At 40.7% G+C, this 21,504-nt stretch overlaps 8 protein-coding genes across 8 annotated transcripts; 5 read left to right on the top strand and 3 right to left on the bottom strand.

Moving 5' to 3' along the window:
• Positions 1-2,088: 2,088 nt before the first annotated feature.
• On the top strand, positions 2,089-2,524 carry EAE97_007176 (uncharacterized protein; the record flags this gene model as incomplete). The annotated part of the gene is made up of 2 exons (XM_038877690.1): positions 2,089-2,108; positions 2,164-2,524. The coding sequence occupies 2 exons, from the start codon at positions 2,089-2,091 to the stop codon at positions 2,522-2,524; spliced, it is 381 nt and encodes a 126-aa protein (XP_038731175.1).
• Positions 2,525-8,537: 6,013 nt separating this feature from the next.
• On the top strand, positions 8,538-12,218 carry EAE97_007175 (uncharacterized protein; the record flags this gene model as incomplete). Its single annotated transcript, XM_038877689.1, has 13 exons — positions 8,538-9,354; positions 9,416-9,468; positions 9,521-10,055; positions 10,105-10,325; positions 10,378-10,520; positions 10,574-10,943; positions 11,003-11,075; positions 11,133-11,191; positions 11,237-11,246; positions 11,310-11,516; positions 11,588-11,690; positions 11,742-11,833; positions 11,890-12,218. The coding sequence occupies 13 exons, from the start codon at positions 8,538-8,540 to the stop codon at positions 12,216-12,218; spliced, it is 3,012 nt and encodes a 1,003-aa protein (XP_038731174.1).
• A 1,010-nt stretch (positions 12,219-13,228) lies between these two features.
• On the top strand, positions 13,229-14,026 carry EAE97_007174 (uncharacterized protein; the record flags this gene model as incomplete). The annotated part of the gene is made up of 3 exons (XM_038877688.1): positions 13,229-13,259; positions 13,323-13,811; positions 13,875-14,026. The coding sequence occupies 3 exons, from the start codon at positions 13,229-13,231 to the stop codon at positions 14,024-14,026; spliced, it is 672 nt and encodes a 223-aa protein (XP_038731173.1).
• An 841-nt stretch (positions 14,027-14,867) lies between these two features.
• Positions 14,868-15,466, bottom strand: EAE97_007173 (uncharacterized protein; the record flags this gene model as incomplete). Its single annotated transcript, XM_038877687.1, has 2 exons — positions 14,868-15,343; positions 15,397-15,466. The coding sequence occupies 2 exons, from the start codon at positions 15,464-15,466 to the stop codon at positions 14,868-14,870; spliced, it is 546 nt and encodes a 181-aa protein (XP_038731172.1).
• A 352-nt stretch (positions 15,467-15,818) lies between these two features.
• EAE97_007172 (uncharacterized protein) lies at positions 15,819-16,901 on the top strand (the record flags this gene model as incomplete). Its single annotated transcript, XM_038877686.1, has 3 exons — positions 15,819-15,884; positions 15,954-16,139; positions 16,251-16,901. 3 exons carry the CDS (start codon positions 15,819-15,821, stop codon positions 16,899-16,901), a joined length of 903 nt encoding a protein of 300 aa, XP_038731171.1.
• Positions 16,902-17,416: 515 nt separating this feature from the next.
• EAE97_007171 (uncharacterized protein) lies at positions 17,417-17,650 on the top strand (the record flags this gene model as incomplete). Its single annotated transcript, XM_038877685.1, has 2 exons — positions 17,417-17,484; positions 17,530-17,650. 2 exons carry the CDS (start codon positions 17,417-17,419, stop codon positions 17,648-17,650), a joined length of 189 nt encoding a protein of 62 aa, XP_038731170.1.
• A 204-nt stretch (positions 17,651-17,854) lies between these two features.
• EAE97_007170 (uncharacterized protein) lies at positions 17,855-20,520 on the bottom strand (the record flags this gene model as incomplete). Its single annotated transcript, XM_038877684.1, has 4 exons — positions 17,855-19,480; positions 19,586-20,054; positions 20,237-20,379; positions 20,434-20,520. 4 exons carry the CDS (start codon positions 20,518-20,520, stop codon positions 17,855-17,857), a joined length of 2,325 nt encoding a protein of 774 aa, XP_038731169.1.
• A 38-nt stretch (positions 20,521-20,558) lies between these two features.
• On the bottom strand, positions 20,559-21,310 carry EAE97_007169 (uncharacterized protein; the record flags this gene model as incomplete). The annotated part of the gene is made up of 3 exons (XM_038877683.1): positions 20,559-20,596; positions 20,653-20,893; positions 21,023-21,310. The coding sequence occupies 3 exons, from the start codon at positions 21,308-21,310 to the stop codon at positions 20,559-20,561; spliced, it is 567 nt and encodes a 188-aa protein (XP_038731168.1).
• Positions 21,311-21,504: the final 194 nt, after the last annotated feature.

Here is a 21,504-nt window from a genome sequence, read left to right as displayed (position 1 = left end):
TTCGCTGGGAAAGGAGAGAGGAGAGAGTAACGAGTTCCGTCGATTCAGCTGTTCTCCTAATATAATCTGTCATAAGGTTAGATAATACTTTCGCTGTATAGACGGAGTTTAGATAATAGGAGACTACCTTCGATGGTTCCCATCAGCAAAGCGCAAAGAATTTTGAATGTATGAAAAAAAGCTGACTTATTATCTCATCGTTTATGAGATTAAATGGAAATACTAAAATGCCTTCACGACACTACCAGGCCACAATAGTATACCTTACTAACTTGAAGCGAAACATTCCGACTTTCTAATGCTGGCTTGGTAACTGCATGTGTGTACTGGATGTTTTTTTTTTCGATTTTAGAATGATATTCTATTTTATGATTATATATATTCTGGACTATTGACGAACATCGACATCAAGTAGTGGAATAAGTATATTAAATAATGCCCCAGATAGTCATTTGATACACGAACTTTTATGGTGAATGGTCCGAAGGTGTACGTTGCGCAAGCATGAGATTTCGTAGCAGTCCAATCTGCAAGAAAGGTTAAGCACGAGATTAGATCATAATATAAGTACACTAAAATAATAGACAACAAGCTCATAGTCTTATAACCTGGTGATCTTCTGGCTCCTTCTTGTTAGCCAACTTATCCCTTTTTTGCTGTACGTGTCAGCCGCGAGATTAAGTGATTCGAGCAATGAAGACATGTATCAATATCAAAAGTATTAGATAATGATGATTGAATCTTTTATAAAAATGTGAAAATCTGCCATAAGATAGTCGCTTAATAGGTATACGTATTGAAATTAGCCGCTAGTTCCCACACCAAAACGAAACCGGACACCTAGCCGAATTGGAAAGTTGTTCGCATATCATCGAGTCAAAAAGACACCTTAAGGAAATTACTTTGCTGTCCTTCCGTCGCCCGCTCACGGGTTAGCCATACCTCAGGCCTTCGGTTTTCTTGAAAGACATCCTCTTCCTCACTATACCAAGCACCAACTACTCCTTCTACATTTGTTTACTTATTCAATATATTTTCAAAATCATTCTTCACTAATATTTCTCCACAATCGACTGGATACCCGAAGTTACACAAGAGCATTGACTCTCGACATCGCCATCCATGGATCCTCTCATCCTTTCCCATTATTCTAAGCATTCGTTGAACGCTCTTCTTCACCAATATTTTTGGCTACCTATTTTTCACTTTTTCAGTCGTTATTTCCGTATTGACTCGCTTAATTGATGAGACCCATAATTTTGACAGGTTCCCTCTGTTGGGTTGGAACCTCGAAGAGTTCTGAATGGATGATGATAATCATTTCGAGCGCATATCATGCTCTGGCCAAAGAACAGACGGGTTAGATTAAATGATCTTTGCTTTGAAACTTCTATTCTGACAAAGCTGGCAAGCTTTCCATCTCATAAGTCAGTGAATTCCGCTGTTAAGGTCAAATGAGCCCGGAACATTGAAACACTGTATAAACGTCTTAAACAATAATTATGGATCAAATCACAATCTAGAGGAGGGCAAATCTGTTACGTATGATGTCAACCCAAAAATTATTAGACTGACTCTGGCTCTATAAGAGAAGATTTTAAGCAGAGGGCGCATCGGTCTTCAACGCCGGGTAAAAGTGAAGGTTCGAACAAGTTGACGTCGACACATTGAATGTCTCTATTTGGCGTGTTACCCTACCTACCTAAACACGCAAAGCTATGCCAACTATTTAAAATATTACTGATTAGAAGATAAAGTACTCGAGAGCGCTTTTTCTGTATCGTAAATTATGTATTCACAACAATCTCTGTCTCTGCGAGAAATCATTTTCATACGTGCGGGAACAAAGATGGTGAATTGATTCAGCTTTCTACGGTACGGTGTATTTAATCACAATGTTTCCAAGAATGTTGATTCGAATTTCTTCCTACCAACATCGTTTGTTACGAGATTTGACATAAAAATAAGAAGCCTGCCTTTGACCAGGCCATCGTCTCTTTCCACATGAAAAGAGTTCTTCAAAAAGTCCTCAACTGACAAACTACCATAAACCTGGATAATCATATCAATCTACCACAAAAGTTTATCATGTCTGACAGAGGGGTCGGGTTGGTTTCTCATCTTTTTCTCCGAAGGAAGCTTGCGCTAACTTACCTATCACAGTAGAAAATCTGGCACAAACAGATTCTCCATTTCGAATCGTCCTACTGTCTCCAAGCGTGCTACCGCAAAGAACACCATACCAACTGAAGATCTCTCTATTATCATCAAAAATCAAGAAGCCAACATTAATGATCTCAATCTTCGCCTTGACAAGATGGAGCAGAAAATCAAGAATATCGAAGGGATCTTGACGAGGGTGGATGCTATTGAGCAAGCCGTCCAAGGCGTTGGAGAAGAGTCAGGACAACCGACAGATGATAACATACATGCTGCTACGTCTCAGAAGTCTACGAATACTCTCAAGAAGAAAGAGAATATGTATCGTGCACTTGGCATCAAGCCTCCTGCAAGTAGCTCCTGATTTTTGAAAGGCGTGCTATAAGGGAAGTGTTGTCAAGGGAGGTATCGTGCAAAGAGAATCAAAGTGAGGTCAGCTGGAAGCTATTGCAACGTGGATTTGCGGGAACATCTGCCTGTACAATCTTACTCAGATACTACCATTCGCAAGGCTGCAGGAAGGGATAGTCTTTCACTTGTGGAAACAAGCTCATTTCCAATGAATCGAAGAGACTACGACTAGTATTTCTAGTAATCATAATCCAAAGTCTTACACTGCATGTCAGCCTTCTTTCACGTTTTCCTAATTTAAGTCATCCGGAATTAAATAGTGATCTGCTCTTGAAACTTAAAAGTAGTGCTGAACTCTCTCTCAAGTGCCAAATGGAAATTTCTTACTCTTTATCTACTGACGTATACTATATTATCTGGATGTATAGCATCAATAAACTACTGAATTCACCCTCCCCCCTAAGGGATTTCGGACACAAATCCAAGTCATGAATGTATCACAACATTAAAGAAGTCAGTGCCTCTTTTTATTTGAGCCGCAACTGCGGCACTTCTGAGTATCCCACAACAATTTGTAGGCCAAAAAGTTCAATAATCTCTAAAAACAGTTATGTCATGCTACCTCAAACCCTTCTTTCACACCAATTTAAATCTCCATACATAACTTGATACCTGCAACAAACTCGTTCTCCGGATCTCTGTTCTATATGACTTTGAATTCTTGCATGAGTCAAACCACCAAATAAGAAACTTCGGTCAAGGCCATCTGCTGCGCTGGACAAATTCCACCACCCCCGAGAAAAGGTAAATATTCCCATGTTGTTCGTAAGTTTTCCCACCTCTCAGGACGAAACTCCATCGCATCTTCTCTCTAGATGTTTCGATCTTTATTAGTGCATGAAAAACTATTCCAATTTCCGTACCTGGACGAACCAGGATGGGGCTTTTACCATCTGGTCCACCTCCTCTTGGAAGTACAAAATCTTCAACACATGTTCGTATACTGAGACCTGCTGGAGCAAGACCTGGATTATCAGTGTATTGTTATGAGTGTAAAGGGTATACTATACTAACTTTCATTGACTACGAACTTAAGATACTTTATCGACTTTGGCAGGTCGAATCTTATGGCTGCATCACCTATACTGATAACTTCCTCGCGCAAATTTATATAGACATCCGGGTGACGGACTAAATGAAAGAATATGAAGCCATTTGCACTAGAAGTAGAGTGACGAGCTGGAAGAAATAAATTCAACATTTGGTTTTGAAGTTCCGTTTTATTCTTTGTTTTCTTGATGAGCTGATCCAGATACACATAGTTGGCTGGCGAGACTTTTTTTAACAGGTTTCGCCGATACCTGCTGCCTGCCGATAGCCATGTCGACGTATCTGTCAATTAAAGTATGGACATAAGATATGTCTTTCCTCAATTATGTATTACGCCCATAAATGAAAACCAATCTGCCAAGAAACATACGAGTGTGTAGGCCTATCAGAAATTTATCAAATATCGAGATAAAATCTTCCGTAGAATCATCCTTTGTGCCAGCAAGAAGGGAGTCTTGTGATACCCCGAAGAGTAAGGCAGTTGTTCTGTCTAAAAACTGCATCATAAATCATTGTTTCAACAAGTCACCCTTCGCATACAAACATTAATGCTTACCACTCTTTTCAAAAGTGGTTGTAGATCAATTGTTGAACCATCTCGGGGTATCAATTCCAGCAAACGATTCACTTGTTTCTCAAGTGATGGGATGACGGAAAATCTGACCCCAGAAAATAGTTGCTTAGCAATGCTTCTTTGATAGGCCTACGATTGTCCGTCCGCAGTGAAAATACCTACCGTCTTGCATCAAAGGTTCTACTACCAGTATCCGGGACGGTGCGACGCCAAACTTCTCCGAGCTGTTAGCTAGAACTGTTTGGGTCACCAAGGAATCCATGGTGTCAATAACTGTTGTTCCCCAAGAGTTCGACTAAAATATCTTGAAATTTGCAGTGAAGAGCCCTGCAACTGTCACAAGCATGCTTCCACTTTTCATGGCCTTCGCCCATGCTACAAACATGTGGATGCCGAAAAAAGGATCTTCATGAGCATATTTCTTAGGAGTAGAGCATCCATTCGCCAGCATTGCATTACGATACAGTACTAGGCCACTTATATCCGCCCCCCCGCTTATTTTATGGTGTCACATATTGCACCACCCTTTTTCAATATTAAATATTAAATCAATCAAGAATTATAAAATTATCAAATTTGAACAAATGAATAATATATTCTTATATTATTGATATATATAAAAATTATTTTATTATTAACTTTTAATCTATTAATATTTAGTATACTAATTATTCACTACAATATAAGCCTTAATTTTAGAAGATATATTAACTTCCAAATTATTAAATAATTCTTTATTTAATATATCTCAAGCTATTTATAAATAATTCTTTAGTTTTTAATAAGTATATTCTGATTTGCTTTTATTAATAGTGATATTAGGAAATATCTTATATATTTTTATCTTTAGGGTTTATTATATATACTCTATAGAATTAAAATCAGGGGAATAAGGAAACTAATTTTTTAATAAAAGGATCTCCTTTTTTTAAAATTAATCTTATATTTTATAAATACAATAAATAGAAGTATTATTCTATATAAATTTATATTCTGAATTAAGTTTTTCGAAAATAGAGTTTATTTCAGTTTTAAAAATCTTGAAATAAAACTTAGTATTATATTCATATTTTGTATTCTCAAAATCCCTATTTATTATATATAGATTGCTTTTTCTAATATTTCAAAAACTTTTTTAACATATAATTTTTATATTCTTATTTATATTATATATTTTTAACTATTTCTGAGTTCTATTTCTAAAAGTTAGTATAAAAGTATTATTCTGATCTTTTTCCTTTTCCCTATTTTATAGAATATTTATCTAATTATATAATTAGATTTTATTCTTTATTTATTAATTTCTTATAAACTAGATATTATTTAAACCATTTAATAATATATACTAATATAAGTTCTAATCTCTTCTTACACCTTCAATTAATTATATTATATTTAATCAAAATCCTCTTAATAGTTTTAATATTATAATCAAACCTAACCTCTTGAATAATCTATTTATATATAGCTTTCAAAAATAATTATATATATTGTAATAGTATTTATTTATTTTGTTCAATATATAATTTAGACTAATTAGCATATAATAAATATATATTATTATTATATATTAAATCTTATAAAAGAATATATCATATAATTCCACAAAAAAGTCTAAGGTTCTTCGCAATTTAATAAAAACTGAAACCTTTCTCTATCTTACTAATTATTTTATCACATATATATAAAATAAGATATTTATAAAAATCATTTTGCATATCTTTAATATATTGTGTACTATAAATTGAAAGTATAATTAAAATAATAAAATGTGATTGTAGGAGTGTAATGCGTGAAAAAACGCGTTTTGTGGAGTTTCGGTTAATAGAAGTGCACGGTGACTGTAGGGAAAGCGACGATATATTGCCCGTATGCTTAACCTCGAAGCTGCAAGCCCTACCATCCATAATGTTATATTGATGAGACTCCACATCGTTCATGGTAGTTTTAAACAGGAATGTGATGTTTGGGCTACCAAATCTGAGGGGTGGGCAAATACTATAAGAGAGAAAGAAACGAATCATGGAGAGGAAAAGTCCAAGGAGCAAAGAGAGAAACAATCTTGGATGCTTCAGAGCTTTTGATAGGTGCGATAATGCCACAGAGCAACATTCACGTAGTTGTATATGCAGACATTCCTTAGAGTTAGTCTTAATGCTTGATTGTACCTCCAAACAGGAAAGTGTATATATAAACTAACATCTACCAACATAAACGAAATCATGGAAACCATTTTCAAGATCAATACTCATGGTTCAATAACTTGCCTGCCGTCGTGCGGCGCGATAAAGCCCCCAGCACAGTTGCCTGCTGCAATGTAAAATTGGAGGAGCACAGAAATGGCAGGTGATGAGGTACGATACTGTCAATATAAACTAGCTGGAAAGATTTTTACCGGATATTTGTTCCTTATCAAAGTATACTATAATTATGCGTCATATATCCCATGATGAAAGTGTGATAAGGCGGAACAATTCTGAATAGTTCTCAGCGCCAGTGGCCTCTATACCCAACATTAAATTTGGCGAAGAAGTTTTCCGAATGCTATCTCGCTATTGGTGCCGAAATCCAGTATGCGAGTCTCGTTTAAGAATCCAATCTTCATACTTTTGTCCGGCCGATTGCTCAGCGGCTGACAAGTGATTCGTTCATGACTGGAGACATTATCTTCGGCTTGAGATATCCATCCGCGAGCTGACTATGATTTCTGTCAATACCCCTTACTCCCTAGATACCACCAGTAATTTTCAACCATGACGACAATTTTCTTGCGTTAACAAAATGGCAAATCTGAAACAGAGATACGCACTTCTTGAAAATGGCATGGAAAGCGAACGCGAGCCTCAAGGTTCTGATCCCTTATCACGCAAGATCACACGCAAGTCAAGAAGCACAATACCTTTCGCTTCATGGACGCTGTTCTGGGTTCCGAATGTGTAACTATAGGCATTCTAGTGCTTCAGGCTCATCGATGAACCATAGAAACTCGAACGGACTGAGTTTGGCGAGCCGGGCTACTGCATTCTTGGTGACAAGCACGAATTAGGTGCCAGCCGGTCTCAAGCGTATATACCTGTTCCTTGGCCAGTCTACGGTTCTTCCGATAACCGAGGTGACCCTGAAGCTACCGACTAAGAATAGGAAAGATTAATAATTTACGTCTTGGTGTGATTGCCTTGTCTGATTCCTAAGTTGAAGAGAAAGGTCTCCATAAAGCTCAAAACTTTCATGGGATGACTCGGAATTGATTGACATTTGTTACTGCCTGCGATCTAACAGTCAATTGTAACCTCTGGTATCGACTCCAAGTCTTTTCTCTCTTCACCCCCGTTCCACAAAAAAAGAATTTCCAGCGAAGGGATTCCAAATACCAATAAATACTATGAAACGAATCAAACATCAATCGCAACTTCAAAGCTTTGAATGAAGGAGCAGTCTGGAGAAGAAAAGCAAATTTCAGAATCGGAAAACATTTCACGGAAAATATAGAAGCCGCAAGATTGCGCTCATAATTATGTGCGAAAAGATTGTGAGGTTTTGGATGATTTTCTCTTCATGGTCAAACTCTTTGTATATAAGCGGAGGGAAAAGAAATATCACTGGGAATTGTTTCTTTCGGTGTAATAAATTCTCTTTTGAAATGTAAGATTACCTAGTCCTTTAGGCGCGCGGCAATGAAGTTATCTAGTAGATCCAAAACAGCTGAACGATTCTCTGAAATTGACTTCAATTTTCAATGCGTATGGCCCATTACTAAAAATGGTGATCAGCACCAGATTGGAAGGTGTCATTAAGCAAACTAGCGTTTGTAAGGCTGCATACAAAGGCGGATAGTCATGTTTGGCCTATGCCTAAGACCGCTCAATATTGAGCTCCAGAGAAATTCCGAGTTCAAGCGAAACTTTTCAACGAATATCATGTATAGGTACCCTTGTTTCATGTTCTGCTGATAGATTGAAGATAAATTGAAAAGGCCTCAGTGATTGTGGGGATTTCCGGCATGGTGAAGGTTCATATTGCCTCATCTTAAGTATCAGAACACTATGGTCTGGCAAATGATTTCTCAACAATACAAGTGGCCCCAAGTACCAACAGTTTGTTCTAATTATAGGCCCCTGTATTGTAGCATTCAACGACGATCTGCCTCGTTCATGGGAGGGATAGGCGAGAGTTCATTGATTTTCATTCGCCAGAATATTCCAAAGCTGCACTCTTAAAACTAATGCAGAACGGGGCGCATGCTGTGTATCTTCAATTATTTTTAACCATATGAGGTTGCTGCTTCCGCCTGGTGTTCTTCATCTTTTTTCTCTCATTATTATCCTTATGTTTGGAAGCAACAATGACGTCTTCAAATTCACCGAATACCCTCTCTCCACGAAAAATTTTACCTCTTCCCCGTAGATCACGAAACAGACAAACGTCAAAAAGCAGGCAAAGTTCGGGCCCTAGATCTTCTCTTAGTGGTGAGGCGGACGAACATGCTGCAACACCAGAGTTTTCAAAAAACGAGTCCACAGCTGCAGACCATCAGATTGAAAAGAGCGACAGCCCAAAATCGCAAGTTGATCCCGTATCTGTCACTACTCTATTTGTATCAAGAGTTCGTGCAGATAACGCCGTAACTCCCCAAACTTTGGAGAGAAAACAAAGCCAAGATAAACCAACTCAAAACGCAGAGTTAAAGCCGCTTGTGACACCAGACCATGAATTGCCTCAGCCTCTACACACACTCGAAACAGAAGAAAAAATCACAATCAGCGATCCCTCAGAGAATCTCCCTGAAGTCGTAGAAGATTCTCACAATACATTTTCCTCTGATGGCATTGAAGTGCGGGATAGTACCAGCCCCCATATTAGCCACTCCCGAAGATCGTCCGAAGGTTCATTTGCTGAAAGCGAATCATCAAACGAAGACGCAAAATACGCGGTTGAAGACGAAGAGGCACCAATCGAACACTATTTCACCAAAGAATTTCAGTCCATTCTTGGAAGAAGCTATGATATTGCGATTCAAGTGGCCGACGAACTGGAAAAACTAGAGAAAGTTTTTGGAGAAGATGTAAATTTTCGAAGACTGTTGAATGATTCAAAAGGACTGAGCAAGGGCGATATATCGAGTACTAGAAACATTGCTATATTAGGTGCATCGGGAGAGGGTAAGCCGAGAAATTTCTTCTGATCCGTATCATGATGGATCAAGCGCTGATTTCCTTACAGGAAAGAGTAGTCTAATAAACTCGCTTCTACATGTGACAGAGCTGGCTAGAACTGTGAGTTTCCTTCGAACCACTTATGTTAAGTAAATATTGATGTATTTTTCAGAGCGATGGAGGTTCTGCTTGCACTTCCGTGGTCACAGAGTACAGGCAAAGGAAAGTTAGTACCCTCGAGCCGTTCTCAATCGAGGTAGAGTATCTTTCCAAGCCAGAGCGTCAAGAGATGGTAGAAGAATTGTTGTGGAGTTATCGACAGCTACTTTTACCAGATTCAGATAATGAAGGCAATGCGCTTGACTCTGATGAACAGGAACGGATTGAAAGAGAATCTGCAGTGGCATGGTCGGCTCTTGAGGTATTGTTTAGCCAACAAGAAGAGTTCAATGTCAATTTCGTGAGCGATAATTCGAAAGGTGCATTTGAAAGGATCAAGGGCCAATTGTTAGAATGGATGCAGAAAATAGCGTTTCCTGCAGATGATGAGTCTGGTTTATGGACAGCTAGGGCGCATACGTCTGATGAATGTCAAGAACTAACCAGTGTCTTCATGGAGGATAAGCTTTGGCCATTCACCAAGATTATCCGCGTCTATCTTGATGCTGAAGTGCTGAAAACAGGCGTTGTCCTCGCCGATCTGCCAGGTATAACTAGTGTTACTGTTTGCTGCTACTGGCTGACGCATCCCTATAGGTTTACAAGATACAAATTTAGCGCGTGTTCGAGCAACACAGAAGTACTTGCAAAATTGTGATCATGTCTTCATCGCAACCAAAATTTCCAGAGCAATTACAGATACAACCCTAAAGTCAGCATTATATAGTGAGCTAAAACGCCATGTCCCGCTTGCATGGGAGGAATCGGGAGGTACCAACATCAATTTCAAATTAGCTGTCATATGCACAAGATCAGAGGTATGTACTTATGTGGAGCTGGGAAATTCTTATTGTAACATATTCTCCATAGGATATCAATTCAAAAACAGCAAAGAGGACTTTCGTGGGTAATGGAAAAGAGATATCTTTGATTGACATGAACTCGATTGACAAAGATATCGAGAACGCGAAGCGCAGGGGTGATAAAAGCCTGAAAGAACGCCTGGAGCGAAAGTAAGGCCTGATCTTCCCCTTCGAAGATGGTACTTATCTCTAACAATCGATAGAAAGTTGTGGCTCTTTATCGAAGCTCGGAACCGGCATGTTACCAAGGGACTTCAAGCCGCGTATCGACAAAAGACTATCAACGGGCATCTAGATGTTTTTTGTATCTCAAACACAACATATGAAGACTATGTAGAGAGAGGGGACAATGAAATGATTCAAAAGAGCGGTATTCCGGAACTTCGTCGCTTTTGTCGGAAGATAACTGCTAGTGCCCAACTTCTGCAGGCACTGCATTTCATGCGATCAAAGCTACCAAGTCTATTGAATTCTATTACGCTATGGTTGGATTCCGTTCAAGCTGTCTCTCAAGGACAGAATGATGATACAGGGACGTTGGTATTGGACTGTTATGAGCGTTCCAGAAAAGAAGTAAGTGATAAAAATGGCACAAAAAATCTTGTATGTGCCATTTCTCTAATTATCAGTAGGCGACTGCGTCAATCACGAAATATCATAGGGAATTCCGAAATGCCTTACAAAATGACGTAATTCGTTTCTTCAGTGGGTTATTGTTTCCCTGTTGGTTTGATTGCTATACTAAAGAGAATTCAAAAAAAGATAGGGAAAGTGTACAGTGGGAAGCTACTGCAAAAGAGAGAGCGGAGGAATGGGCAGAAGTAAGCGATTGAGTGCTCTTTTGAAAACATTCTAACGAAGGATAGTGGCATCACCGTATGATCTCTTAGATTTTGGACCCCACTCGACAAGAAAACTAATGTGTTTTGAGTTCAATAGAATCATACAATGCGTGGTGTAGAAACAGTGGAGAGCATGTCACTGTTGCACGGGGTTATAGAAATTGGAACGCGGAAATTCTCGAAAGAACGAGAGTGGAGCTTGAAACAAGATGGGACTTTCTAGAAGAGAAGATCTCAATAGATGTGGAGAGCCTCCTACAAGAGGTCAAATATCAACTTCAAAATTTGGAGACTCATATCGAGGGTAGGATACCTCAATATACCATTGGTTTCAAATGCCATGAACGTCACACAAAGCTAACAGCGCTGAAATAGGGCAAGGCAGATCAGCCCCAATGCAGTATGGGATTGACTTTCGTATACAAGACTTAGAATACAATTTCGGTCTCATTCAACAGGAATTTGAGAGAAGATTGAGGTATTGCATCGTTCCCATACTTCTTTATCAGTTTTCATAACTTTCTTACAGAACAATTCGACAACACGTTGAGGAACCAAATGCTTCGTCCTTTGTTGTTGCGGAAATGATTTCAGCTTATCGTAAAGCCAGCGGTGAAGGAGGTAAGCCATCATCACTATTTAAACAACTGATCCCTTCCGTAGTAACTCAAAATCAGGCAAAGGTATGAAGGCACGACAAATATCGATTATTGCGAAACAAGTCAATGGCGGCACAATCTTCCCCAACATTTCTGCCAAAACGCGTCAAGAAGCAGTCACCTTGATCGACTATGAATTCAATAAATTCAAACTGGAATTGCATGAAACTTTCGATCTTATACATAAAGACATTGACATGGCAATTGCTGAGAGACCACAATCCGAAAAATCTGCTGCTACGACTGAGAGCATAGAGTTGGTAGAAAGATTTGCAAAAAAGTTCAAAGGCTTGAGGTTGAAGTATGATGAGATTATTCGTGTTCAAGAGGGACAAGTAGGAGTTTGAGGAGGTAGTATCTACTATTTTCATGATAGTTAGTGGTTTAGTTCTAGTGAATCATGCAGCAATATGGTTGGATTTAAATGGGCAAAATCTGAGCCAATGTAAATCTACCTTTATTGTTTGACTTCAATTCACATAACTTCTCTGAATGTCTTAGCTTGAGTGGTACCATAGTTCCTTATCTTATTTACTTCCTGATTCTTATCCTCAGATGCTCTGGTTGGATATGATCTTGGTGGTGAAAATTAACGTCACAAAATTAGGAGTTTCAATACAAATTTTGTAAGCTTAGGCAACGACTCGTGAGTACCGGTCAAAGCTTCATATCTATAAAGAAAATGAGTAGGTTTCCACTGTGCTTGTTGTATTTAAAATTTAAATGGAACTTGGTAGAATTTTGAAACTGTTGCATCTAAAACTTGTCGTTGAAAACGAAATAAAGCACGCGCCATTCGCGTAGATTCAGGGGTGGAAACCAGTAGTATCTATCTGAAGACGAAAATCTCCCGAACAAAATTAAATTTGACAAATACTCGCCGTAGAGATAAAAAAGATCCAATTAGACTGACTTTGAAGTGGCTCTATATCTAGCCTATAAACCATCATAATCCAATCTAGTAATGGTATTCCAGACTTGCACCTGACTTGTACCGTACATATGAAAACCAGAGAGTGTTCCCGGCAACTCTATGATGTTTGAGGACAATCACTCTCGCCATAGTACGGTCTTGATACAATACAGCTGCACAAATACGCTTAGAAGAACCTCTATCATACCAAGCTGTATTATAATGATATATATACATCTCATAGAATAAAGCTTACCTAACACTACAAGAGCAAGCAGAATTTCCTTAATGGTAAGATTTCATTTCGTGAAGAACGCTGCTTGAGCCATATAATCAAAGGTTTCCCACAGAGTAATCAATATATCACTCCAGGTAAGTCTCCAAAGATCATACGGCAGACGACTGGTGGTTTATATCATGGCCTTAAACTAAATTGGTAGTAGAATGAAACAAGCAGCTCCAATTCGAGACATTGGTTAGTGCTCTACAACTACAAACTCCATGGAAAGAGAAAGTCGGACTAACCATGGAAACGTAGGAAACCAACTACTGATCGAAACACTCGCACCCGGAACTACAAACTTCTCAATATACGCCAGAGATGAGAGGCACATAATTCTCGACGAATCAGACAGCCTTCAAACAGATCGACCAGGTCTCGAAAGATACCAAATAAATCGAGATGCAGCTATCGGAGGTCACTCGTATGACTTCGCCGAGCTGTATCTAGAGCATCGCGAGTGGCAGGAACAGGTGAAGAAAGTCAACCAACGACTCAATGAGTACGTTTGGCAAACAACAAACCTGCGCGAAAATCCGGGGCTTATGCATGAGACACATGCTTTGATCAAGCTAGTCGAATCTTTGATACGCGAACGAGATGAGCGAGGCATAAAATTCGAGATTGCTTTGCATGCTAGAGAATTAGCAGACGGGGAGGATGCAGAATTGAGGGAAAACAATAATAGTTCTTCAGATCCCTCAGTGGAAGAAGAGCCAAGAACAAAGATCACTACTGCCGAAATGGGTATGTGAGCCCCTCGTAACCCTCAGTTTAAGCTTTCGGCGATAGCTAATGTGCTTTTGACAGTGGAGTGGTTTAAAACAATCTCTGAACTTTGGGAGGAGGATAGGCAGACGGTTATGAGCATTCACCACGCATATGATGCTGTTCGCGATGGAGAATATTCTAACATTCGAGAAGCATTGGAGGATGCAGCCAGCTTACAATACTGGCTTTGATCATGGCCATGGTGTCTTTGGGCTCTAAACTAGAGAGCAATCAAGAGGCTAGACATGCTTGCAAACTAAAGGTTGTCCTTAGGATGTTTGTTGACAAGCAGGAAGAAAGGCTATCGTAATCGTTGCATGGGTGCAAGGAAAATGGGGAAATAGCGCCTTGGAATATAAAATCAATAAATGGTATCAAGTATGGTGAATGAAGCGAAATTTCTGCTCTCGTTTGTACTTGATCCCCTCACGTTACCATGATTAGAAAAATTATATTCTTCCATGTGACCTTCACATAGTTGACTGAAAGTAATCTTGCAGAAATTTAATTATACATTGCTGTTCAAACGATGCACGCTACTGCTGGCTTCATTTTATTCGCACATGTTGAGCAGCGTGATTTCAGTTCTCCTCCTTAAAAGGAGTAATGGGGCGAGACCACGCTTGATTGCTACAATCCATCGAGAAGAAGACATGCTACTAGCAAGCCCCGGATCGGTAAGGAAGGATTATAAGCCAAACAAGAACTGGAACAGAGCCGGGGTAGGATGATCCAACCCTTTTTGCAAAATCACAACTTTGACACAAATCTATCGAAGTGGAGGAACAGAGCCCCTTGAGTCTACAGTTTTATGCTCATTCGTACATTGCATTCCAAGCTTTAATCATGGACATTTCTTTTGGTATCTAGCGCCAGTCCATTCGAGTATTCCGTATCTTTGCGCCTGTTTGTAATGTGCCATAACTCCACACTTAAACTCCAAACCCAAAATAACCCAACAGCATTCGGTTCGGCTGCAGGATTCATCCTGTTGGACCGAATATGTGCATTCATCCAAATCCAATCCACCATTCAAATGTAAGAAACGGCAACTTCCAGCACACTAACCCTCCTGACCCTACTCTCACTTTCCTCCATATCGTCATCCTTGCTGTCAATTCCCACGACATCATCAACAGTCGCTACACTCTTTGTCCTGACTACCACTCTCACGCCTTCTTGTTGCTGCCACCAATGCGCCAACATCAAGGTTTTCTCAATTGCCTTCCCCGTTCCTTTCATTACGACTTCTTCGCCAGTACCACTCCCTGATTTCCTTTCCATCCTACTTATTTTAATGCCTTCTTCGATTTCTCTCATTAACTCCCTGTCTGTACTAGGCAGAACTGTAGGTCCGGCACGAAACTCTGCGCCATCTAGATATTTACGGACTCGTTTCACGATGGCGATGAATTGCGATTTGTCAGAGACGTAGACGACTTTCTCAGAAGAAGAGCGGGGTGACGCGATTGCGGGGTGCAGAAGGGGTCGCTTTTGAATTCTTTGGTCTGCGCACACAAATTAACATCTATCAAAATGGAGGAAATCAAGAAATTCTTACTTTTTCCTATCCTTGGCAGTTTAGGTTTCTTGTCGTCCTTAGAGGAAAGTGAAGGTAGTGTGCGAGCCATTTCTGTGCCAGCCACGATGCGGCTCTGGTTTTGATTTTGGTTGCGATTGCGATTGCTTATTCACAATTTGTGCGCAGGAATGTGAAGAAGTATGAGAAATGTTTACGATGTATAAATTGATAAACAAGGTATCAAAAATTAGATGTAGAGTAAGGAAGCAGTATAGAGAGGGCCTGTAATTGCGATTTCGATACATTAAATTGATACAGCAAAGTTCTAAATCGAGACGCTCACCGCCCGGCAGAACCCATTCTACACTAACGTCATAGGCTATAGATAGATAGCTCCACCAAAGTGCAGCAATCTATATCATCCCGCAGAACACTTAATTTCTCATCAACGATATATCGATATGTCTACTTCCGTCTGGCCGTCTTTACCTATCCATGAGTTGAGGAAAGAAGAGGACGATTCTACGGTATATATCAACTTGCTTTACCTATACAATCTCATCTACGTAACAAGCGGAAACTAATTGTCAGTCCAGGAACGCGAACTATCATGGCTTCTAGAATCACTACAGGAAACATTGGCTTCACTTAAAACGGGCCTAGAAGATTGTTATGCGCTTCTCGCGCCCGTTGAACCAGGGTCTACACTTGTTATGTCATCGCCTCGTTCCGAGTATTTGAAGGGCCATATTACACGTGTTGGTACTCAGGTTGTCAAAGGAGTTTGTCTTCCCCCTTTTCCTGAGTCTTCATATCTTTAACTTTCCTTTCACGATCCAAACCCTAAACTATAAATCCAAGCTCTTTCAGCGATCGCTAACAGTCCCTCCCAGACTCTTCACCTGCGCCTCAAATCTCTTCCACCGTCCTCGTTTTCACTGTCACCAACGTTGCCCCTTCTCCTCGAACCGCTCACTCAACTCCGCACACTCCTAAATCAAAGTCTTGATTGTGTAGACATAACTCGCTGGACCGGTGATCGCCATTCTGCGCCTTTTATATCCTCCCAATTGCATCTTCTCCATAGTATCCTTACCGAGGCCAAGCTCGTCCTCAAAGGCCCCTCTCTCCTCGAATCTCCCACACAAACCCCCGCATCTTTGAATTGGGCGCATAACCCTGTTGATCCTGATACTTTCGCCCCAGCCTTACCATCCAATCTCTCTCTCGATCTCGCAATCTCCGATGGCTCATTATTGCTCACCATACGAGTTCTTGAACCTGTAGCACAACAAGTCAACTTTGGGAGCAGGATAGCTTTTGCGATAGGAGCTCAGAGAAGATTGGAGCATGATGAGATGGATGAGGTCTTCATGTTCAAAGGGGAAGAGGTCAGGGTTAAGGAAAAAGTTAGGGTCGAGAGTGCGGATCCAAGATTAATGAGTGTTTTGGCTAAAGTGGCGGCCCTAGAGCATACAGTTGAAGGGGCGAGAGCCGGTTTAAAGATTGTTATGGGCGGCGATAGCCTGGAGGCTGAAGACTAGTGGTGTGTTGGAGCTACTTTTAAAGAGTATCAGCCACCACAATCTGCCCAATAGCAGATTATGATTCTTCATGGCATTGCCAAAGTCTGGCCCAACGTTTTTGGATGTAACACTCAAGGGGTTCAATTGGCACGCTTGCCAGCTGAGTCGAAAGTAGACAAGATTACTGTGGAAGTTCTTCCAGCTGGATGAAGTGCAGCTACATTAGGAGTTAAATTTAGGTCCTGCGATGATACCATATTGTTCTGCGGTTCTAGGTTTTATATTTTCGTTTTTATCCAACTTATCGATTGGAATGTATTTCAATCAGTAATAACATCTGGCTTTGCACATGCTTCTCCGGAGTATGTATGGATTTATTTGGAATGTAATCTTATGTTTAAATTTGTATTGGAAATAGAGCATCATCATAGTGGTATAATGGTAGCCCTCGGAATCTTCAGCGGCATTGCAGTGAACCTTCCTCTGAATTCCAAACTCAATACCGCAGCTCGGTTGAAAAAGGTACAGAAATTATGGCTATCGTCAGGGCCGCCCCTGCTCACATGAATGCCTTTCCACTTATAGTCGTCAATCTTGACGTGTATACTTAGCCTGCTTATAGAACTTGTGCTTTAAACATTACTAGGCTCGCCGTCGCATCTTGCTCATTCGCCTTTGAAGTAGTAGCAAGTATTCGTCCGCCGAAAGTCGAGTTCACTCCTGCCGTTTTGGCCATCTTGGATACTTTGAAAAGACGAATAATATGACATTCATTGCGAAATACTTAGACCAAAACCATTTCACCCGAGAAGTCTAGGGAGATACTTCAATTATTCAAGAATTGCAAGCGAAAATTATAAGCAAAGTTGTTCGTAAAAAAGTTCAAACACTATTCTTTTCAAACACCTACCCACTCAGAAATCCACTTAGCAATCCACTCCCTTTTAACGCCCTCCAAATCTTTCAAAGCTTTACTTGCCTTCCTGGTCTCTTCCATATCCAAGCACATCTTCGTAGAACTCTAACAGTTTGACTGCGGAATTATTTTCCAAGATCTCATCTAGTTCTCCTTCCTTCAATGTAGCCCCGGGTCCTGCTTTCAGCTCTACATCATGCCTAACTTTCGCGATCCAAACATCGAGTGGAACGATTCTGATCGATTTGCCAGAAATAGAACTTAAATCTATTACCAGCTCCTCTCTGATATCTTCCCAGGTCTTGGGATTGGGATTCAAAGGACGGAAAACCTGAACCGGTCTTCCCTCATTTTGGACGTTATCGGCCAAAGCCAAATCTGCGATCATATCTGCAAGTAGATCTACCGGTACCCATTCGATTCCTCCAAGGCTCGAACCTAGAGAGCTGGGAATACAACCTACATGTATAGAACTGAGAATGAGACTTGGAAACCATTCAGTCTTGTTCCACATCCCTTTAGCTCTTACCGGGCCCGCTATCTGGTCGACTCTTGCGAGTGAGAATTCATACCCATAAGATGATAATTGCTCTGATGCGTAAGAGATAAGAAGTTCCGAGATATATTTGCTTTCCGCGTAGCCATTTGGTGCTACGATAGATTCAATTATATCGGTCGATGGGTGGATTATATCCTCGGGTGTAGTACCAGATGAACTTCTGTATCCCATGACGGAACTAATCGAGGAGACGAAAAACAACCTTCCACCTGCGCTCGATACTGCGAGCGTGATAAGATTGATCAGACCTTCAATGCTCGGACGGAAAGAAGACAATGATAGATTAAAATTGACAGGCCAGGCATTGTGAATGATGCGAGTTGCTCGCAGTAAGTTGGAATAGTTTTTTGAACGGAGCCCAAGCTGTGGCTTCGAGAGATCTGTCGTGAGAAATGTGACTCGAGTATCTGCAGTGTCTGCGAATTGACTCCGAGACTCTCGAAGACTTTTACCCGATGGTGAGCGGTTTAAGCAGTATATATGAGCGACTCGTGGATTCAAGAGAAGACTCCCCAGAATATGGGAACCAAGCGTACCTGTAGACCCGGTCAAGACGACGATTTCATGATTCGTGTCAACTTTCCTATGCGAAGTTGGCGGAGATAGAATAAGCAAATCAATACGACTTCGAAACTCCTTGAGCATACTGTCTCTCAACTGACTTGCCGTCTTTTGACCATGTATAGAAACCTCGTCTTTCGAAAATTTCACGACAGCGCTTGCTAATTGAGTAATTGATGGATCGGTATAAAGCGTACTTGAAGCAATTGATGTAATTCTAAGGCCATGACGAAGCTTTCTTACAACTGTGAGAGCCTGTAGTGAGTCCATTCCACGAGCGAAGAAGTCCTCATTCACATCTAAATTAGACCAAGAAGTAATGTTGACCACAGCTTCTCTCATGAACTCGGAAACCGCCGATAAATCACCAATGTCGATGTTCGAAGAGATTTCGCCATCTTTCTCTGCTGTCATGCTATCTGCATCAGCATACAAAGCGTCGAGTTCTTCCCGGTAAAGCTGTAAAGTCCCTGCTCGCTGAACCGTGCCTTTCCCCGCAATCAATATACGTTTGATCGGATTTGTGAAGAAAATGTGTGTCTTGGCAACCTTCGCATGAGCCTATCGGTTAAATTAGTACCTAGCCGTCGTTCAAAGATGGAGGATAGATCAAAAGGACATGTCGTCTTTCAACTATTCTTCTTAGAGATTGAAATGTCTACTCACTGGGCATTTTTGGTTGGCTTCTTCCACCGAGGGCCAAATCTTTTCTAGCAGCGCTGCACGCTCTGTTGTTGAGGTATTGATATCTCCATTAATAGGGTCTATCAAAAGTGATGCTTGAAAACGTTGTGCGCCCATCACCAAAGCCGCTTGAACTTCTCGATTGCGAGCTACGATGTGCTGCTCCATTGATATAGGATTAGTCTTCTCGCCATTTAAGAATACAATAACATCGTCAGCTCTTGCAAGCCATTTCCATAGGTTTGGCTTGATAGGATGAGGGGTAAAGAGATCGCGACTGGCATATTCCGTTGCTTGGGGGAACATCGTGAAGGTAGGTTGCTGCTTTGACAATTCGGGATCGGAAAGCATAGTCAGCTCGTGGGTATTGTCTATTACTGGTCTGAGTTCGGCGCCTGTGTCTGGATGAAACTCGACATATTTCCAGTCTCCTCGATCGAATGCGCAGTTTCTATGGATCAGGTTTGACAAGCCAAGTTCCGTAGCTCCAAATTGATTCACCAGTCTGATCTTAGATGCAACTATATCACCGATGGCTTGTGGCAAGTCTCCTCCACAGTAGATTATCATTTCCAGATGCTCCGCGCAATCATCGAGGAGATTGGGCTTTGGCTCAACTCATTGACAATAGACGGTACTATGAATGCGATATCTGCTGGTGTTTTCTTCAATCCATCCACAAGTCCTTTCGCGGAAGGGATTGCTCCGGAAGTAGGGCTAATTATCACCGTTCCAAATGGTACAGCATTGAATAAATGACAGCAGAGGTATGCACCCTAAACAATATTGCATCAGAAACAATGGCGTGATCAAAACAATTTGGAACTTACGTGGAAGGGTGGGAAGGTTAAAAAACCTCTTTTTCCCTCATACATTCGATGTTGGCTCTCGTAGCCAGCTGGTGGGTCCAGCGCCATCAATGCAATATTCCTTTAGGCAGTTTCAAGAGTCCAGATCATAGGCTTTGGAAATCCAGTTGAACCAGAAGTATACCTTTCGTAGTTAGATTAGCTTCTGATATAGCATGATTATGGGTTCACTCAACTTACACAACAACGAAGGGCTCCTGATTCGCTTTAGAGAAGTTTTATCAAACGGAAAACGTCTCCCCTTATTTTTTAGAATATCTCCAACGCTTGGAACCTCAACGACGCGAAGATGGGAATTAGCTTCGAGGATCTCGGTGATTTGAGGAGGGCAAGGAGTCGGCGATAGAACAGTTCTGCATTCCAGGCGGTCAAGCAAATTTGTTTGAGCTGCAACGCTGTTTCTTGGGGAGGTGAGAAATATCTTTTAGACCTTAGCACTGTATGATCATGACGAAATAATTATCTGAATTCGATAAATACAGAGAGATATTTGAACGAATGGGGGCGGTCTGAGGTCTATGCAGAGAAACAACATAGGGAGAATTGTCACCAAATAGCCAGCTTTTATGGCACCCAAGATCAGTGCTGGATATCTCAGATCATTGGGTCCGATATAGGCTAGAACCTCAAAGTCTTTAGTAGGACCCAAGGTTTCGTGCATCCACCAAGCCAGACAGTTAATGGCGCTTGCATAATCACCATATGTGATCTTGCGGTAGCCATGATCGTATGTCGAAGTAGAAACTGGATACTCTGCATACAAAGCCTCTGAATCAATTTCAGCTAGATGGTCAACGATGTTGGGAACGAGCTCAACTTTCCATTTTCGAGAAGTCATGGTTAGCGAGCTTGTAGTAATTAACAAGCAACTCCTTGTACTTAACTGTTTGCAGTCTCTGAAGCTCGACAGTCAAATTGCGATGGATAAACTTCTGAGGAGATTCCTTGGCTTCTATTTTGTTTGCCATGATATAGCAAGGTAGTCTTCAGATGTAGATAATTATCTGACTGCCGGCAATGACGGCACCAGCA

The sequence above is a fragment of the Botrytis byssoidea genome (genome assembly GCF_014898295.1).
Source record: "Botrytis byssoidea strain MUCL 94 chromosome Unknown BBYS_014, whole genome shotgun sequence".
In the NCBI taxonomy this organism is placed as follows: domain Eukaryota; kingdom Fungi; phylum Ascomycota; class Leotiomycetes; order Helotiales; family Sclerotiniaceae; genus Botrytis; species Botrytis byssoidea.
This window is presented reverse-complemented; position numbering and strand designations above follow the sequence as displayed.